At 48.1% G+C, this 20,696-nt stretch overlaps 2 protein-coding genes across 2 annotated transcripts; both read right to left on the bottom strand.

The window, feature by feature from the left end:
- Positions 1–433: 433 nt before the first annotated feature.
- Positions 434–1,417, bottom strand: LOC135384914 (uncharacterized). Its single transcript, XM_064614096.1, has one exon. It carries the CDS (start codon positions 1,415–1,417, stop codon positions 434–436), a length of 984 nt encoding a protein of 327 aa, XP_064470166.1.
- A 12,014-nt stretch (positions 1,418–13,431) lies between these two features.
- LOC135384915 (uncharacterized) lies at positions 13,432–19,838 on the bottom strand. The gene is made up of 2 exons (XM_064614097.1): positions 17,797–19,838; positions 13,432–13,633 (listed from the first exon to the last, which is right to left on the bottom strand). The coding sequence occupies exons 1-2, from the start codon at positions 19,836–19,838 to the stop codon at positions 13,432–13,434; spliced, it is 2,244 nt and encodes a 747-aa protein (XP_064470167.1).
- Between the last annotated feature and the right edge of the window lie 858 nt (positions 19,839–20,696).

The raw sequence follows: 20,696 nt of genomic DNA on the forward strand, positions 1-20,696 counted from the left end.
TTTTAAATTCAACCCCTGCTCGTATTTCTCCGTTTTTTTTCTACGCTACGTAGCTTTGTCCTCGCTTTCTATGTTCAATGTGTTCGTCCTCGTCGGCATTGCATTTTGTACACGTCTTTCTAATTGACAAGCAGACACGCCGAGGTCGCCTCAAATACAACTTGAATCACTGCAGTGAGGTCATCCATCTAATTTCTTCATAAAAAAAGTCATGTTCGCGTTTCCCAGAACATGACCCGTGAAGACGATGGGGGGGGGGGGATATGTTTATTGCGAAAAAAAAGAGGCAGGTAGAAAGGAAAGGTCAGCCAGGCAGAAGCCGACTTGCTATTCCTTGTAAAAAGAAAAGAAAGAAAAGGAGAAAAACAGAAACAGAAAGGGAGAAAGACGCAGGTGGCACATGGGCAGCAGGGGGGCATGAGCACACGACCGCTCAGAGGCAGTCCAGGAGCCCAGTGTCACCCAGGAAGCATATGAGCGCTCTGGTAACAGCCCATTGCTTCTGCCCTACGGGGCCCAGTAGGGTGGCCAAAGACAGGTCTCTGTGCCCCAGGGCAGATAGGCGGTGCGTGAGTGCGGTCCGAGGAGCGGCATATCTTGGGCAGGTCATGAGCAAATGATTGGTGTCGGCGTCGGTGGAGCAGGAGGGGCACGCCGAAGAGGGACGCTGCTTGATCTTGAACAGGAACGATGGAGTACGGGCGACATTCAGGCGAAGACGATGCAGAGCTGACTCTTCCTTTCGAGACAGCCGTAGCGACACACTGAAGGCCATCTTCGGGTCAATGCGGTGGAGGAAGGTGTTGGCTGCGACAGTGTTTTCCATGAAAAGGTGGGTGTCGAAGGAAAGGCGCCGGCGGATGTGTATGCGGCAGACGGATGGTGATAACGGGATCACAGTGTTGCACTCAGCTGCGCCATGAGCGCGCTTCGCTGCTGTGTCGGCACGTGTGTTTCCCGGCAAGCCAATGTGGCTTGGCACCCACTGAAACCACACGGAGTGGCCGGAGGTGACGAGGAGGTTGTGCACAACCAGGATCAGTGAGCGGATATCAGTAACCACTTGCGAGCGAGGCGAAGACAGTGCCTCCAGCGCCGACTTGCTGTCTGTGACGACTGTCCAGCTTCCAGGTGGACGAGCGGATACAAGCTTCAGTGCTTCGTGAATGGCTACAAGCTCCGCTTCGGTGGACGACGTTTCGTGGGGAAGCTTGAAGGCTTGTTCGATGTTTTCGGAAGGGAGGAACAGTGCTGCTGTGGAGGCGCCCGCGGAGACCGAGCCGTCGGTATATATTTGCAGTCGCTGGCTGTGTAGGGCGTCCAGGTGCTCCAGCACGAGGTACCGCAGGACAGACGGGGGATGGTCGTTTTTGCTCGTGATGCCAGGGATATGTGTGTACACGGTGGGTGGGACCATCGACCACATTGGTGGGGTGTAAGACGAAGTAGACGCAGTTGATGGGACCGACACCTTCAGTCGCCGGACAGTGGCACCGAATGCCGACGCAGGGCAGTCATGGTCGATGTCCCGCAAGTGGTGGGCGGGATGACGAGTAATGTATCGTGAGTAGGCGCGGAGGGTTTCCACGTCGCGCAGAATGTGTGCTGGAGACTCCTTGCCCTCTGCTAGAACCAGGTATGTGTCTGTCGTTTTGGGAACACCCAGGCAGACGCGCAGGCTGCGGGCCTCAGGGTTCCGGTCACCAGGGAGGTGTAGACGAGCTTAAGGTCGGTGCAGGTAGGGCCCCATGACGTTCCAGAGATCCGTCGCAGGACATTGACGAGGACAGACAGCTGGGAGGACAGAGCTTTGATATGTTTGGACCAGGTGAGGCCCAAGTCGATGGTAATGCCCAGATACTTGTGGTGTGGCACGAACTCCACCGGCAAACCTGCAACCCGTAGCGGGAACTGGCGGAATGATCTGGGCGTAAACGCCATGGCGACCGTCTTGGATGGTGAAACAGACAATCCCCGGTCGGAAAGATACTGGACAACATCATCAAGGGCTCCTTGCAGGCGACGCTGAATCGCGTGACGGCGCGTGCCGGAGGTCCACAGGCATATGTCGTCGGCGTAGATGGTGATACTGACGTTGCCTCGGAGGTGAGCTGGTAGGGAGGCCATGATAACGTTGAAGAAAAGAGGGCTGAGCACACTGCCTTGCGGGACGCCGCGGCGAACAGGGAAGGATTGGGTGTCCCCTTCCGTAGTGCGCACAAACAAAGACCTGTCCGATAGGAAGTCCTGAATCCACGACAGCATCCGGCCCCCCACGCCGGCCTCTTGGAGTGTCGCCACAACAGTACTGTGGACTATGCTGTCGTAGGCCTTCATCACGTCGAGGAAGACAGCGGCGGTATGTAGGGCTTCAGATCGGGCTTGCTGCGCGGAGGAGGTGACGGTAATGACATTGTCAACGGCAGATCTACCTTGTCTGAATCCGGCCATCAGCTGCGGGAAGAAGCCCGTACTTTCAAGGTACCAGGCAAGGCGCGAATGGACCATTCTCTCGAAAGTCTTCCCGATGCAGCATCGCACACTTCCATTCTGTCGGGACGGAACCGGCTACCCAGGACGCGTTGAAAATGCTCAGAAGAGACTGGCGCGCGCAAAGCGGTAGATTTCTGAGCGCCTTGTGAGACACACGGTCCGCGCCTGGCGAGGTATGCACAGGTGCATTCTCCAGGGCAGATTCAAGTTCAGCAAGGGAGAATGGAATGTCTAGGAGAGGTTCGCTCGACGACTCCAGAACTACGGGGATGTCCTTGGATGAGGCTAGTGAGTTGGTGGGGGCTGAGGCGAGGCGGTCGCAGTACTCCTCCGCTATTTCGAGTTCCTGACGCCCGGAGGCAAGCGAAAGCGATCAAAATGGCTGGCGCTGAGAGACGGGCACATGAAGCCCTTTGAGCACCGACCACAGCCGAGACAGCGGCGTGCGCGGCGACAGTGAAGTCGCAAAGTTCCGCCAGTGGGTACGTGCCAGTTTAACCAGGTGCCTATGGAAGACGATAGCTGTGTTGCGATTTTTCCTTTTATTCCTTCAAGGCGGTTCAAGCACTGCTTTGCGAAATCCCAAGTCTGCGTTAAGTTCGGGCAAACTAGAAACAACGTTTTTGAGCTGATCCGTGAGCTAGAGCTTTTCATAATCGAGCAGCTCGTTGGATACCTTTCCCATAGCTTCGGATCAGCAAGCCCGCTTCAGGACTGCGACTCTGGTATGCTGTTGTGTTTGTAGTTTTGCCCGCGAAAGACGGCAAATTAGGATCACAGTCGCTATGGTTGATTGTACCGTTGTACGATCACAGCACGTTTGGTTAACGCGAAGGTTTTACGGCTACGTGGTATAGTTGCAGTAGTGCAGCAGGACAAACAATTCGTTATGAACGGAACAAAACGAAAAGTTTTATCACGAAGGTAAGCTTTAATAAAAGTTTTAAAAAATCAACAATGAATGAACGTTGAATGAACCGAAAAGAACGTATACAAAGCGAAACTCGTTGTTGTTGTTCGTATAGCAGGGAGGGAGAAATATTGTACGAGTGAAAGCAAAATTCGTAGCATGTGAGAGTACGAATGCAGTGATTTCATCATCCTTCACATGCTTTGCTTCTTGCGTCCTGTAAAGTACTCCAAATGATCATGTTTCCCTATAGCATACTAAAATACAGGGCATGTGGGTTGTTGTGCGTGGTGTGTTCCTTTGCGGCAGCCAGGAAGCACGCGAAGACCGCAATCATGCATAGTCTGTCTGGAGTGAGGACAGTCGCCCGTGCTTGTCTTTTGTAAGACTTTCAGAAATTGAGCTAGCTTTTGGAAATGGCTTAGTCACAATGAGTTTGTTTCGTCTGCCTTATGCTGCGCCTGTGTGCAGCGATGTAAACATGAAGTAAACACAAAATAAATAAAAAATTCAGAGCCGTGTTTTTTTACGTGAAAACGTTCCTTTGCTCCAAACCCGTCCGCCTTGAACCACACGGCGAAGGCGGCGCGCGCCGCCTCCCCATTGTAGCTGCACCTGGGGTTATCTGGCGGGCTCTGGCTCCGCCATGGTGCTGAGCCCCCCTTCTGGATCCACTCCATTTTTTTGTAGGTCGATTTCACACACGCACAAGTCGAAGTTGCCCCGCTGGTAGAGGGTAAGGGCTCTCTGTGTGCGCCGGCAGTCTAATTTGCCTCCGACGTTTCTTCGGCGCTCCCGTAGCTCTCCCGATCGCTCGGTGCTGGACTTTGGGGGCTTTTTTTGGATTCCTCTCGAGCCGTCCTTTCCTCTGATTGCCGTTCCCTTCGATTCTGATCATATTTCAATTTCATATATGCTGACATTCTGGCAAAATTTTGATATTTCAACGTTGCAAATTTACGAAATTTTGGTTATTGCTGTTGAAGCCGATATCGATTCAGGTCCATGTAGAACCTCTGAAACGCTTTCCAACGACACCTCGATCGGCGTCCTTCAATCGTCCGCGAGGGAGACTGCCCGCAAGGTACCCGTACCCTATATTTCCCAGTGATGGCCACTAACTACTTCTACAGTAGTTTAACTATAACTACTAACTACTTTGCGATTGAGTAGTTTAACTAGTAGTTCAACTACTTTTCAGGGGAGTAGTTAAAACTACTTCTTTAACTACTGCAATGTAGTTTAACTACATCTATAACTACTTAACGTTGTCCATCAACACCAATCCCTTGTAGTGTTCTTGGACACCTAAATATGAATCACAAGCAATGATAAACTTTGGCTCAAGCCATTGCTACGATGGTCAAATACAAAGCTTGCGACGAAATTCTTTCTGTGCCTACGCGATAAACTAAATTGCAGAATTATTTCACAGCAAATGAGGCTTCACTAGACAAGCAATATTTATTTATTTATTCACATACCCCAAAGGCCATACCCTGGGGGACACCAGATGATACGTGACAAAAGGACGAGGAATGGTTGTTCACGAAAGTGGACTGGAGGCGGTCAGTTAAGAACATATGAACCCAGGAGAGAACATGTGCATCAAGGCCTAGTTGTGAGAGTTTTACCATTAATCTAGCGTGCGGTACAGAATCAAAGGCTTTAGCAAAGTCCAGGAACACGGCATCTGTTTGAGTAGAACTGGCCATATTTGAGTGGAGGTCGTGGATAAAATAAGCTAGTTGTGTTTCACACGAGAAATTTTTACGGAAGCCATGCTGGCAGGGGGAAAAGTAAGCATTTGACTCTAGGAAGTTGATTACCTACGAATATATAATGTGTTCCATGATTTTGCAGGGGACGCTGGTAATGGAGATTGGTCTATAGTTCAACCGTGAATGAGTGACACCACTTTTATGCACTGATATTATCATTCCCCGACGCCAATCTTCTTGCAGAACTGAACTATTAAGTAGGAAGGAAGTTGCCTCATGACAGAAGCCGCCGATATTTCGAACAGAGACTGTTCTTTTTCTGGGCACAGTCCTCATCATTGGCATGGTATTTAAAGGGTTAGGTGTGACGTGTTTAAAGGTTCATGCGAATTGTCCCTTTAAACCATGCCAATGATGAGGACGGTGCCCAGAAGAAGAGCAGTCGAAATATCGGCGGTTTCTGCCCTGAGGCAACTCCCTTCCTACATCTCTACCGGTTCGCTGGATTTCTACCCATCTATGAACTATTAAGTGATTGTTGGAATATTGCAGCAAGAAATCTGCTCGAGTGAGCCTTTGTGTTTTTAAGAATTTTGCTGTTTATTCCATCGAAACCAGCAGAGGAGGAAACCTTGACGGAAGAGATAATCTTTTCACTGCCAGCAGGAGATATCGCTATCGGTGACATGCTATTGAAGATGGATGTGGGAGGCGCGGCAGGGGGAGTTGTGTCTTCGTTGGTGAACACGCTTGCAAATGTGTTATTGAAGATAAGAGAACACTGGTTATCTCTAAGAAAATTACCATCACGGTCTTTCAGTTGGATGTTTACCGATGGAGATTTTGGGTTTATAACTTTGTAGAATGCTTTGGGGTTGTACTTCAAGAGGTTAACGAGGCCCTCGCTATAGAGCATGCGTTTCGAAGAAGTCACCAATGATTTGTATTTCCGGGCGCACTCTTGATATTTTAGCAGTGATGATGCAGACTTAGAGCGCTTAGCAAGCCTGTACAGACGTTTCTTTTTGTGGGCGAGCAGTTTGATTTCATGATTGTACCATGGGGCATGACAATGTGTCTTGATGAGAATGGAGGGTATATAGGCTTCAATAAGTGCATTAATCTTGAAGTTGTATAAATACCAGGTTTCCTCGACTGTTCGTACTTCAAAATTAGCGAGAAAGTTAGCCAAGTAATTGGATAATTCAGAATTTATTTGGTCGTAGTTACCCTTATCGTATAATCTGATGCGTTTGCACGAGGAACGACGGGGCACGCTGGGTACAGATATTGTAAAGTGTAGTACTTTGTCGTCACTCAAGGCGCATGGAGAAAATACAGAACCTACTATATCTGGGTCGTTAGTGAGGATTAGGTCTATGATGTTTGATGAGGTGGGAGTTACACGGGTGGGTTCATGAACCACCTGATGAAGGTCAAACACATGACACAAATCAATGAAAGAACGTTCTTCACTGCCAGAGGCTGAGGTGGATCTCCAATTGATTGAGGGGTAGTTAAAATCACCAAGAAGAATAACCTTTGAATTTGGGAATTTGTGAAATATATGATGTAGTGATTTGTGTAATTCTGGGATGAATGCATCACAGCGATAGAAGGTAAAGCCAGGACACTCTGGTAACAGCTCACTGTCTCTTGTATCTGGCGATAACCAAGTTTCAGTAAGTGCAACAGGGTCACATTCACAGGATTGCAACAAACTACACAAATCCTTACGCTTTGGAATCAAACTGCGGACGTTCCAAAAAAAGAACAACAACAACAGATAAAGCATGTGCGGTAGTACAGTGGTGGGAAACAGAACATATCAGCTATGGTGTATACGTTCAACAACCTGTTTTAAACATTGTTTTAAAGCAACCTGTTTTAGTGCATTAAAAGTGAAGATTTAGTACACGTGGACGACACAGTTGCTCTGCACCTCCGTTCTCATCAAACAAGTAGCTCAAGGTAAAAGTCGGACGCACAATCGTGCCGTAAAGGTTGCGGCAAAATCGGAAGTAGTTGGCGCCTTCAGTAACCTAACTACCGTAGTTAACTACTTAAAATAGTAGTTTAACTAGTAGTTGCCACTACATTTCTGCAAGTAGTTGATAACTACTTTTTAACTACAATCAGGTAGTTTAACTAGTAGTTTAACTACATGTAGTTAACTACTGGCCATCACTGATATTTCCGTCTCGCTCGCACGCTAGAATCTTACACGTGTAAGCTATCTGGATTTAGCCGGTTGGTTGCTATCGGTTTATTAACTCACCGAGTTACTGCGTCATGCAATTCAGCATAATTTCGTTGCATTGTAAATTTTGACCTGGCTACCAAACCCAACTTAGAGACGTTTACACGTCAAATGATTCAATCAGTCAGTCAGGATCGTGAGTGAGATAGTTCACACAAATGCATGAAGTAAGATATTTCAATATCTTACACGACTACAGTATCTTCAAAAAAAAGTAGTAAGGCTTCAAACAAGTGATTAACAGTCTGCAAATTTTGAAGTGAGTTACAATGTTACTTTGGCTCGCAATTTTTCGTCGTCATCAACGTCTGCAAACATTTCGACATTCACATTGTAAATTTATAATTTTTTTGTTATTGTTGTTGAAGCTGATAGCGCTTAAGGTCCAGGTAGAACCTCTCAAACGCTTTCCAACGACAGGATAATTTCGACAAGATAATTCCGATAATCTTTTTCATGACAAGTGCACACCAGCCTGCGGTTCCATAAAACCCAAGTTGAACATTTTTCCGGAAAGTTTTTGCCAGATTGCGGCCAAATTAAGGGAAATCTATCAGGGCTGGGCTTCGCACATCAAGTAAATGTGTTGCTAAGTGTTTCCGATAATCAAGCCCGACGCATAGCCCTTCCAATTTGTTTAACTTTGCGTTCGGGAAGTTTCAAAATGCATGTCGTTCCCTACTGGCCGTAGTACAACTGAAACCATTGTTTGAACAGGGAGCTTGAATGGGAATGCTGAAATTAAGTGTTGTCCGTTTAGATGGATCAGACGTTTCTAACGTGCTCTGTGCGATTGGCCTTTTCAGGTTGAGTTGCTTTCGCATGACCGATCGCAATGCAGGACGTTGTTTCAATCGAAGCAAAGTTTGAATTCGCATTATGGAGCTCGTGGAAGTGTTCGCGTTATGTGGACAACAACAACAAATATGTAATGATGACGTATGGGATGTTACGCCGCTGAGGGTCTCGAGCTAACATTCCATATGCCACTTACAAGTGTAATTTTACATGTATTCTGAAAACTAATAGAAAAAGAAATCTGCAGTGGCACCTAACCATGTTGTGATATTAATGAGATCTTCTTAGCTTTCTAACAACCGTTCAACGCTCAACACAGGCATAACGAGTGAAGGCGATAATGCTGAGGAAAGGGACAAACGCAGACGTTTCTTTTTACAGAGATGAAACAGCCATAACGAAAAAGCGTCTCCACTCGAAGTTTGTTGTCGTTTACTGCGAGAAATTATAATCAAAACTGTTGTAAGCCATGTACGTTAACACTGGTAGAAGTGTGCGCTCCTCATATGACAATGTTATGCGTGTGGTCGCGTTACTTGCAAGGAACAGGCCAGCAGGGTCTGCTCGTGGTTAGAAAAGACATCACGTCTTCGTGACACAGATCATAATTACGTATGATGCAGATCTTTGTAACGTAAGCTCAACCATGATGCTTTGTACAGGGTGTCCCAGAAAACGTGTCATTGAATTATAATTAAAAAAAACTACGCCACCTAGACTCATGCGGTCAACGGCATTTGTCCTCACTATGTGTTTTCCACCTCTTGACGTGAATCTCATCGAACTTAAGGTTTATTACGTCAATGTTTACGAACCGAACTCGGAAAATTTGCAAGTAAATGGCCTTTTTTCCCCCACCATTGTGAAGCGCGTACCGAATTTACTGAAGTTCATGATAATTGACACGGAAATTGAGGGTCTATCCCATCGGAAAAAATAGCCCAACATCGTGCTTTTTGAAGCGCCCAGAGCCTCGCTCCACGGCTTTTTGCGCCCCTCGTTGTCAGTGCGGCGAAAGGAGGTTGCTAAACTCAGCCCACACAGGGATAGTAAAGAGATATAAGACAGGTATGGGTTATCGCGTCCGGCTTCCGCTGGGATCATGCCTTCCTTCTCCCTATTTCACTTTTTCTACTATCCCTCGGTAGGCACTGTGTAGCAACCTGTTTTTGTTGGACTGAGAACGGGCACTCATAAAGTCATGGAGCGCTAGGCTCTATATAGGCGCTGCAAAAAGCACGGTGTTCGGCTATTTTTTCCGATGGGATAGCTCAATATCCCTGTCAATTATCATGGACTTGAGTGAAATGTGGGCTTCTTTGTGCTCACCATGCGCTTCACATTGGTGGGATACAAAAGCGACCTTTACTTGACAAATTTTCGAATTCAGTTCGGAAAAATTGACATAATAAAGCTTAAGTTAGATGACATTCACATCAGGAGGTGACAAAAGGTTTGTAAGAACACATGCCCTTGACCGCATGATTCTAGATGGAGTAGTTGTTCTGTTACAATGCAATGACACCACTACTCTGTGCTACTGGTGCCGAAGCTTCCCTCCTTCTCCGCATCCGTTCTCGCAGTGCCTACACACGTGCCCACGTCTTCAAGCTCGGCCGTACCCCGAACCCTGAATGCACACACTATAGGGAAACAGAAACGGAGGAGCACGCTATCGTGGACTGCCCAGCCACATCGGATGCAAGACCCAGGCTGCAGCAAGCTGTGCAGCCCACCGACACGCCTGAACTCGAGGAGATTGTCTATCCTCGTGGCAACCTCCATCGTCGGAAGCTCATCCAAAGAGCTCTTCTGGACTTTTTCAAGGTCGTCGAACCACAAGGGCGGCTAATGGAACACATGATACCTACCTGCAACTAATATAACTCCTCTCCCCTTCCCCTCCCTCCCTTTTCTCTCTCCCCCGAACAATATGACACCATAATATACTGTAGAAGTTTTTTTCTTTTTCTCGCGGAATTATTTTTCGCGTTTTTCGCTCATTCCTTCAAAATCGCGAAATTAAGTTCCCGCGAATAACCCTGGCCATATGAGGGCGAAAATCGTGCGGCGCTCGACGCTGTACCATGACTACCTTGGCTCTTTCTACGCCATACAGTGTAGGTAGTTTAACCAAGCCGCAGAAGACTTTTATCCCATCAGGCAAGATGTGAAGAAACGAAACTTGACCACGTTTTTGTTACGCCTACAAACGCATTCCACTGTATGCCTTTCCCCGCCTTTTCAAAAATAGCTTGTATGTTAGCACGACATCTAAACCGAATTCTTCATTGTCCTGAGTGATAATGAATCAGAACTGCTAAAATGAGTTGACTGACATACTCACTGCCAGTACTAGGGCCTCCTGCAAGGTCCCTAAAGGCCATTGTACAGGGCTTTTGCGAGGAGGGCTTTTACTTGTACAGGGCTGTGTCTGCGAGGACAGGAAAGGGACTGACGTAGAACGCCGCCATCCCCGTGAACAGGAGACGTCTCGGTATGTGCCGAAATATGTCCGAATATTGACCTCGGCACGATAGATCGGAGCAAAGCACTCCCGGAAATCTGTGTCGCGAATTTAAGTTCTCGCGAATCACTCCTCGAACCAGCTTTGTTCAAAAACGCGAAAATATTTTCCACGCGGAAAAAACCACTTCTACAGTAGGCAGGCAGAAAGCTCGTCTACCCAACTTACCCCCCCTCCCCCTCCCCGTATTTGCCCGGCAATGACCGTTTCAACCGTGACGGAATCTTTAGCAAGCTGAACAATCTTTTTTATCGGCTTCGGGTTCTCGCGATTTGCGGAATGAAGTAAGGCGGAATTTGCGTGATTTCAGGTATACGTATAATGCATCCAGTTTCCTAAAGCTGACTGGTAGATGTTAAATTACGAAATCTTGCTCTCGAAGTCATGCAGCTTATACAGATGTTCAGTACTCAGTTTATATTTTTATAACAGTTTACTTTCGCCTATGTATAAAGACTACCGACCAACAAGAATCAGTTAAAGGCGTCCTTGTTGCTTTCATCCACCTTCCACCTTCTACGATCCTCTGTGCATGATGTTGGGATAATTGTGAATAGTGGACTTCTAGTGAACATGTGAATAGTGGACTTCTTAATAGCGAACATATGAATAGTGAATAGCGAACTTGCGAGTAGAGCACATGAGAAGTATTTTGGGGGAGTGGGGAGGGGGGGTGAGAATTTATGTTTGGAGTAGCAGAACAAGTCGTGGGACGAGTTCAATTTCTGCTCTCTTTTTTTCTTACAAACAAACAATTAAACTTTCGTGTGGTTGTGTTTGTCCTTTCTTTTGTGGTCCAGCCTCAGAACATCAATTTCTATCGTGTTCAAACTTTCATAGCCGATAATGAACGTCTGACTATTTGATACATGATTATCCCCAAGCAGAACCTTCAAAGAAAGTGCGAACACTGAACAATCCCATCAACACTCAAAAGCCCGCTGAATTTCGTGCTTTTGTTTTCCTTTTTGTTTGGTTGTTTTTCTTTTTCCTTTGTCGTTCTTTTTTCCTCTTTTCCTACGAATAGCAAGCCGCCGTAGCGCAGGCTAACCTTTCCCTCCTCAGACTTTTGGGAATAGCAAGCCTACGTCACGGCTAACCTTTCCCTTCTTTCTCTTTATCAGCATTGACCATAACCCCCTCCCCCGCCCCGTTGAATTTCACGAACAATCTCTCCTTTCGCATCCATTGATTCGTAGATTTACAGAGATAAATAGCCGCATGTATGACGGGCGTACGCGCCTCGTTTTGCAACGACATGCGTCCATTTGTCAAACACGTGATTACGTTCACCATTTATACTCCCATGCAACAGTAATGAAGGCGCTGTAGCAGCTGATACTACGCCGCCACCAGATCTATAAAATGACCAGCAACAGGCGGCGCAAATTTATGACCTCCGCAACGCAAAGCTGCAGGTACATGCAAGCCGCTGTCTCTGTACATAGGGAAGCGTCTGAATATTTGATAAGATTCTGCGCGACGGGCAGTGCGGGGCACGCTTCGTCGAACAACGTCAGAAAAGGCCGTGCGCCATTCACACTCTGAGTAAGCCCCACTGGCGTCAGGGAAACCTGGGCTGGTGTGAACACGTGGGCTAAAACCCCTTTCTAATTGAATCTCCGCGCGTTGACGATCGTTATTCACGGTTGACGTCCGCCAGTTCCGATTCAGCGGCTCTGCTCGCCTGCTCCTATCCAGCCTTCGCCAGCTATATTGCGAAGTAGCGACCTGTGCGACCAGACGGAAACACCTGCAGCACTTCAATATTTACTTCCGTGGGCCGGTTTTTGTGCTCCTCAGTAGTAGCATAAGGCTGTGTCTGTTTTCTGCTAACGAAGTGTAGGTTGGCGCTGCCTAACTGGCGGTTGGTGTAGGCGGAAGACGGCTGCTAGTATAACGTATTTTTCGAGACCTCTGTCTAAACTTTTTTTTTCTTCTCTTTTTTGTACAGTTAGTGGTTCACGTATGCCGAATCCCTGCCAATTCATTACTTGAGAGGGGAAACAATATGTGATGTGATGTGATAGAGGAAGAAAAAAATTGGAAGGTATAAATCACGACGAAGTCAGACTGACTAAAAAATATGACTTATGTAGAACCGGTTCAGCAGAGCAGTATTACCCACTAACTATTACGCTATACATTAAGCTATTATGCCGTGCCGCACTTATGTCCCCCGGCATAAGCCTTTGCCAGTGCACTCCAGCCCTCTTTGGACATTGCTGCAGCCTCGGGTGTTCGCGAAAGTACCGGGTCTCATGGGAAGAAAGTTCGTACCGTCAAGTGTTGTGCGTCAGCAAACTCTTCAGGTAATGCACAGTCAAAGGGACAGAGTGTGCATTTTCACGGATGCGTCTACAAATGAATCAGGATCCACGTGTGCATATGTCGTCCCTGAGCTCTCCATTGAGGGCCGCGTACGATTGTCTCATCGCACTTCGTCCACGGCCACAGAGCTCCATGGGATGATCATGGCGATGCAATTTATAGAAGCACATGAAGACCCCAAATCATGGGTTGTTTACTGTGATTCACAGACCGGATTGCGAGCATTACAATCGCCGGGCCGATCAGCAGGTCTTGCTTCAATCGTACACGACGCCATTAAAACTTTTAACGCGTGTGTGGTACAAGGACACGACATCATCCTTCAGTGGATCCGTGGCCATTCCTGCATTCCTGGGAATGACGCGGCCGATGCAGCGGCTTCCCGGGCACATCAGTCCGGTCCCGTTCGTAAGGTGTATTTTACTCCCTCTGACACCCGCTTAATGTTGTCTACTTTGACGAAGAGACTAAGCAGAGACCCGTGGCACAGTGATTCTGGAAGGCCGCCACTGACCAGCATACACCCAGACTTTTCGTTCGTGGTCCCAGCCTCGCTTCTGCGGCCCATGGAGACCCTAATCCACCGGTTTCGTCTGAAGTTCCCATACAGAAGTAGCTTTCTACACATGATCGGGATAGCAGCCTCCCCAAACTGCTCCATGTGCGGTTTTGTGGAAGACGTAGAGCACATTTTGATGTCCTGCGTACGATATAATGAAGCTCGTCGCCTTCTACAGTCAGAGCTGGCAGCAGTGGACGGGCGTCCGCTCAGCGTTTCAAAAGTACTTGGGCCCTAGAATCACAGTGTCAGACACCGGGCGTTATCCGCCATAGTGAAATATTTCCGGGACATTGATGTAGACAACAAGTTTTGAGCCTGTGTGTGTTTTGTGGGTTTTGCTGTTCGACTGTTTGCGTGTTGCGTGTTTGCGCGTTCTGTTACATCTCAGTGTGTGTGTACTTGCTTTCTGTCGGAATCACCACCACTACCACCACTAATCATCATCATCAGCATCATCATCGCCATCCTCCTGCTCACCTTCATTGGCATCATCATTCAATGAGTTTTCCACCAAACATCATCATCGCCATCCTCCTGCTCACCTTCATTGGCATCATCATTCAATGAGTTTTCCACCAAAGTAACTGGTGCAAGTGATGTGGACTTGCGGGCCTCACATTAGTGAGCCCAAAATATCCATTTTATTTTTTCCTTAAAACCAACCAACCAACCCACTAACTGACACTCGCTAAACGCAAGCATAACACTGGCAATGTTAGTATTACCGAGTGACTGACACTCGCTAAAAGCAAATATAAATTGGCAATGTTAAAATATGAAAAAAAAAAAAGAAAAAAGAAAAATATCGTTTAGCTTAAGAACAGTTTGGCACGAGATGAAGCATTCGCTGTCCTCTGAACTCAGCCGACCTTCAGTCATCCTTGAAATCGTGTCGCGAACAAGCAAGTCTCTTTGCTTGTTGCAGAGAGTTTGTGATTCGTAGTGCACACTTGGAGAAACACTCCACTGAACTACGGCACCATGTAGGACTGGCGTTGTTCTCGTTGTCCTGCTCCTGCGGGCAAACTTATTAGCCTACGGCAAGAGGTCAAAGAAACACTGAAAGACTGAACCGACTACTTAGGCCTCATAACTCGCAGTTATAACATTTACAGAATGGCTGTCTGCCGAACGGGTGCCCGTCTTCGTACCTTGTTAGCCTTTTCGTCAAACGCCGTTCGTGAGTCTTGCGCACTTCTGTGAGTTCTCCACCAGTATTGTAAAACACAACTCATAAAATTATGGCTGGAACGGGATAGCGGACTTTGTCTGGAAGGACGCCATAGGTTGGTTTTACGAGGGAAATGTTTTATCGGACCAACATGAAGTGTACTATTCGATGGGAAAAGAGATATTCGAAACTACTTTGTGCGTGTTACTGTTTCTAGTGAAACAGCCACCGATTGGTGGATTCAAAATATTAAAACGTTGTTTATTACGTGATGTGGGCGCTTAATCGCATACACATCTGACGAACTAACGTGGGAGCCGGGCGCTCATTAGGGCAGGCACGTGACGTATGACGCGCACTTCACGTATCCCGGTCCTTCTTGAAGAGTGCCCCGCCCCTCGTTAGCTTATTGGACGAGTAAGCGATCAAGCCCCCTTTGTCCGTTGTCACATTGATGACAACTTTTGGTATCTAGTCTGACACATAGGCATGTCAGGATAGACACATGGGCATCTGACACATAGAAAAACGCACAAACAGGCACAGGGAGGCCGCGTGAACACCGTTAAAATAAAATGCTGTGGCCTACTGAAGCGACACATTGAAAGTCAAATTTAACGTCCTGCCTTACGTGCATTCCTAGAGTGGCACATTCGAATAACAAACCATTCTTCCTGAGTGCAGTCAATGTTCCGACGGCACACGCGGGAAACTTCTCTGCGTTATATCGACGCGCAGGGAGCCGACTTGCATATACAAACAGCTGTTTCACCGACATCGCTGTTTTTACTTGAAACCGATATTTATTATTCCGCACTTGGGAAGCAGAAAGCATTTGTACTTTTGTTGTCGCACTCGCCGTACTGGAATATTTTTGTCGGCAGCATGCGGTCTACCGCCACTCACCGAACTGCTAACACTTTTGCAGCCAGCACAAGAGAACGCCACCAGCTTTATATCCGTCCGCTACGGTTCTAACTTTAGAAAAATGTCTCCATGAGCGTGACTTGGGTTGAACAAATTTCGAGTGCCTTTACACATTTTGTAAGTGGAACCTTTCTTTCATATCGGGGGCTGGTCTCCGCATGAAATATTACGCCCAGTGTTGTTCATATCCATTTGGGCAGCGGCTGTTGGACGCGCGACATTTCAAAACATTCAACGTGCTACACAAGGAAGAGATCGATGAAAGATTTTTTACAACGAACTGCCTCTGTCGTTCCCATTGGTGTTATTGGTGTCAGCTGTTTTGCCTCCTTGTTGTTAGACTGAAGTTTATGTTTGTTACTGCTTTCGCTCGGTTCTTTTTAGGCAACTTAATGTCTAATTTTTATTGCTTTTATTTGTAACTATTAGTGCACATTGCGTTTTCTTGAGGTGGTCACCTATGCGAGATCTCCAATATTTAAGGATAAACGCACGGTTGTTCTTTAATTCCAACGGAAGCGATAATCCAAACATATGACGTGTATGACACAGGAGAGATATGACGCGAACCACGAAGCACTTTAATCTCTTGCAGCAAAAACCTCAAACCAGATACTTGGACCAGCGTATGGATTGATTGAATCATGGTAGCAGCAGAAAAGGCACTAGCAGTGGGATTAGAGTGTGAGTGATGGGGTATTGAAGCACATATGCAGCTGGGTGTTGTGAGGCTTGTGTTAAGTTTGTCCCTAGCTATGTTTATCCAGGGTGTCGAACCGAAACGTTTTTCGTTCCGGTTACATCATAAACGATCCGGTACCGGCTCTGCTCCGGAGCAAAAAAATAACGGTTCATACCGGTTTTTAACCGGTTCCGCTTCTGCTGGGAATATTCATCCCCACAAAAAAAATCAATGTTACAAAATGTAAAGCCGTTTATTCCGCATACATGGTATTTAATATTAATAGACAGCTCTGAAATTGGTAGCTCCTGGTTCCTGTAGGTTACTGTCTGTTCAAATGCGCTTTCTCCTTTCTTGAAGCACATGCTACAAACGGACTTGTTTGTCGTGATGTCATACGTAAAGTACTTTCATGCTGGATTGGAGCGATCGCGTCCCATCCGAATGTTTGTTGCTACTGTCTAGCCAGCAAGCACCACCGCACGAGTAGGACGCAAATCGAGGAACACCTTCACTCACAAACGCGCTCGACGGCTCCGTTTTATTTTCTTCGTGTCCTGTCCACAAAAGAGCTGCCACTTCGCACGGGCTTGCCCTCGCGTATACGTAAATGTATTCAACTTAGCTGCTCTCCAACTAGGGACGCGTGGCGCGACATTACCGATAAAGAAGCCGTTATGCAGCCCCCTTGGGTCGCTGTTTAGTTGAGGAGAGTTTGCGGGGATCAAATTAAAACGAACACTACGGCACATTGCTAGAGAGTCACATGTACCTCTAAGTCTGTGTGCGTGCGCGAACGATAAACCATTACAAAGGGAGCCTAAGGGTAATAGTATACCGACATACATTCCACCGTAACCGTAACCCTCGTATAGTATCCATGACATGACTTCAGTGCACACGACGTCTGTTTCATTCGCCTATCCGTAGTCCAAAGCGGCGAAGTTTTTTCTTGGACCGAAAACCGTTAAATATATTTTTCGGTTTCCCTCCTGAGCGAAAAAAACGTATACGGTTTCGATTCCGTTCCGGTTCGCACCAAAATAGCGTTTTTTTTTTTCGGCCTTCGGTTCCGTTTTCGGGGGGGGGGGGGGGGGGAATATATATTTATTGAATGGAAAGGTCTGCCAGGCCAAGGTCGGCATGCTATTCCATTAAAAAAAAAAATCAAAAGAAAACGAAGATAAATATAAAGGAAAGGACGAATAGGAAAAGGTGAGTCTCCGTAAAAAGGAGGAAAAACAAAAACGAAAAGAAAGAAGGAAAAAGGAAAAAAATAGCAACTAAGAAAGAGGAAAGAAAAAAAAAAAGAAGAAAGAAAACGAAGGTGAGGCTCCTGGAGCGCGCAGCTCAGAGCTTAGAGGCCAGGCCAGTGCACTTCAGAAAGTGCAGTAAAGCAGTTGTGACGGCCCACTGTTGGTGCTGAGGCACAGGACCAAGAAGTGCGGCCAGCGTGAGCTGGTTGTGCCCGAAACGTTCGAGGCAGCGGAAAAGGGTAGCCCGATGGTTGGTGTACTTGGGGCAGGTCAACAGGAGGTGCGATGTGTCCGCAACCACTTCGCAAGCATCGCAGAGGGCCGAGATCTGACTCCCCATCATGCGCTGGACCGGTGGCGTGTATGCCAAGTTGAGGCGCAGTCGGTGGAGGAGCGTCTCTTGTGGTCTTTGGAGACGTCGTGGTGGGGAGAACTCCACCGCCGGGTCGATGGAGCGAAGGAAGTCGTTGAAACGGGCGGGTTCTCGAATGAAGCACCGCGCCTCTTGGGCGGCCCAGCGGCGGATTTGGATGCGGCAAGCCGAAGGGGTGAGCGGTATGCGCGCCGCGGCGTCGGGTTGCTCGTGTGCACGCCCGGCCGCAGCATCTGCTCGATCGTTCCCGCCGAGGCCAATGTGGCTGGGTATCCACTGGAGACATATATTGTGGCCGGAAGTAAGGGCGGTGTTGGCTAGGGACATTGCCATTGTGTGTAGGTCGTCCGTTGTTTTGGTGCAGTATGAGTCGAGTGTCTCCAGTGCCGCCTTGCTGTCGAACAGGATCGTCCAGGTTCCTGGGGGCGATGTCGTGATGTGCCGGAGGGCCGCGTGGATTGCGAAGAGCTCGGCTTCGGTGGAGGAGGTGGTATGGGAGAGCCTGAAAGCTTGCTCGACGTTACCTTGAGGAACGTAGATGGCTGCAGTGGCCCCATCAAGTGTGACGGATCCGTCTGCATAGATCGCTTGACGATGTTGATGATGCGTCGATAGGTATTCGAGGACGAGCTGACGCGTAACGGCTAACGGCGTCTCCCTCTTTCGGCCTAGGCCAGGGACGCTGGTCAATACCTGGGGCTTGGCAAGGGCCCATAAAGGAGGGGCGTAGGATACACCTGAGGAGCGATCCGGGAGGATAGCCTTAAGACGGCGGACGGCGCCGCCAAAGGCCGATGCGGGGCGGGCATCCTCAATGGACAGCAGGTAGTGGCAAGGGTGCTGCGTGACGAATCGCGCAAAGATGCGGAGCGTCTCTCGGTCCCGTAGAATATGCACGGGCGTCTCTTGCGCCTCCGCAAGTACGGTGTAGGTTTCAGCCGTGCGTGGCAGTCCAAGGCATACCCGGAGGCCGCGCGCTTGGGCATTGAGGAGGTCTTGCTCACCCGTCCTACTGATCCCGTGGAGCGCTGGGAGGTGGTACCGTAGCAGCCCCAGCACAAGTGCGTTATGGACGTGTCGGAGGTCACTGCACGAGGGACCCCACGACGCTCCAGAGATGCGCCGTAGCACGTTCACGAATTTCTTCGTCTTGGTAGAGAGGGCCTTGATGTGCTGGAACCATGACAGCCGTTTGTCTACGATGACCCCGAGATATTTGTAGCGGGGGACGAAATCAAGTGGCGTTCCCGCGACGTAGAGTGGGTAGTTTTTAAATGAGCGGTTGGTGAACGTCATGGCGACTGTTTTGCTTGTGGAGACACGTAGGCCTCTGTTGGCGAGATATAGCTCAATGACGTCGAGGGCTTGCTGCAGGCGCCGCTGAATCGCGTCTCTCCGGGTGCCTGAAGTCCAAATGCAGACATCGTCTGCGTAAATTGTGATCTTGACGTTGGCAGGTAGGTGTGCGGCGAGTGAGGCGATGACAAGGTTGAACAGCAATGGACTCAACACACTGCCCTGCGGCACCCCGCGGCTTACCGGGAAGGGAGCTGTGTCGCCGTGGGCAGTGCGCACAAAAAGGGTGCGATCAGATAGGAAGTCCCGGACCCAGGAGACAGCTCGGGCGCCTGCACCAGATTCTTGCAGAGTTGCGACGACGGCGCTGTGGAAGACGCTATCGTATGCTTTCATGACGTCTAGGAAAACTGCTGCTGTGAGCTGCCCTTCAGACCGCGCTTGCTGAACACTAGAGACGATATCGATCACGCTGTCGATGGATGACCTGCCCTGCCGGAATCCAGCCATGACCTCCGGGAAGTACCGCATACTTTCAAGAAACCAGCTTAGCCGTGAGTGAATCATGCGCTCCATCGTCTTCGTCCGTTTTCGGTTCGCTCCGACACCCTGTGTTTATCTGCCTCATCCACTACGACGTTGTATGAACTGATTATTTCGATATTAATTTCGTTTATTACGGAGCATGAAACAACAAATTACTACTGGTCAGAAATACCACGAGTGAGTGTTACGTGCAGAAATGTCGTAATGTACAGCGTTATACAGTCTTTCAAAACATCAGATTCGGCGAACATGACATTGGTATTGAGGTACCCGACGACGCCGATCTTTTTTTACAAAAATTCTGTGTTAGCGCCGCGAAGCAACTGTGGCTATGAGCGGCGTACAGACGTGGACAGATGGAGAGAGGGCAGCAGGAAGGAAGTGGTACAGAGGGGTTAATATGCGTCCTGGGCTGACTTCAGGAAGAATTGTGCCGACATTCGATGAAATAAAATTAAATAAATACGATAAAATAAAATTGAATTGAAATTGAGAATTGAAATTGAATTCCTCTGGAAAGTCTGCCGGAAAACCTCATAGAACACAGCCGGTGCGACTGAGCTGTGCCGTAAAAGTCGTCGAACGAAGAGAGAGTCGCCGAGACCATGTGCACACTTGCGCAGAAGTGTTGAAAACAGCTCATTTTCACATTTTCACTGAAATTTGAAGCGTTTGTTGTTTTAACGCCGATCTCAGTTACGAAGCGTTGCACAATCTAAATTTTAACTGAAACATCAGTGCCGGTGCAATTTCTAAACACGGACCGGCTCTCGACTCATGGGAAATGAGTTTAGTAACATAATGAACGAGTAGGTACTGTCAAAAGTAACATAAATTGCAATT

Source organism: Ornithodoros turicata, chromosome 2 (genome assembly GCF_037126465.1).
Source record: "Ornithodoros turicata isolate Travis chromosome 2, ASM3712646v1, whole genome shotgun sequence".
NCBI lineage: Eukaryota > Metazoa > Arthropoda > Arachnida > Ixodida > Argasidae > Ornithodoros > Ornithodoros turicata.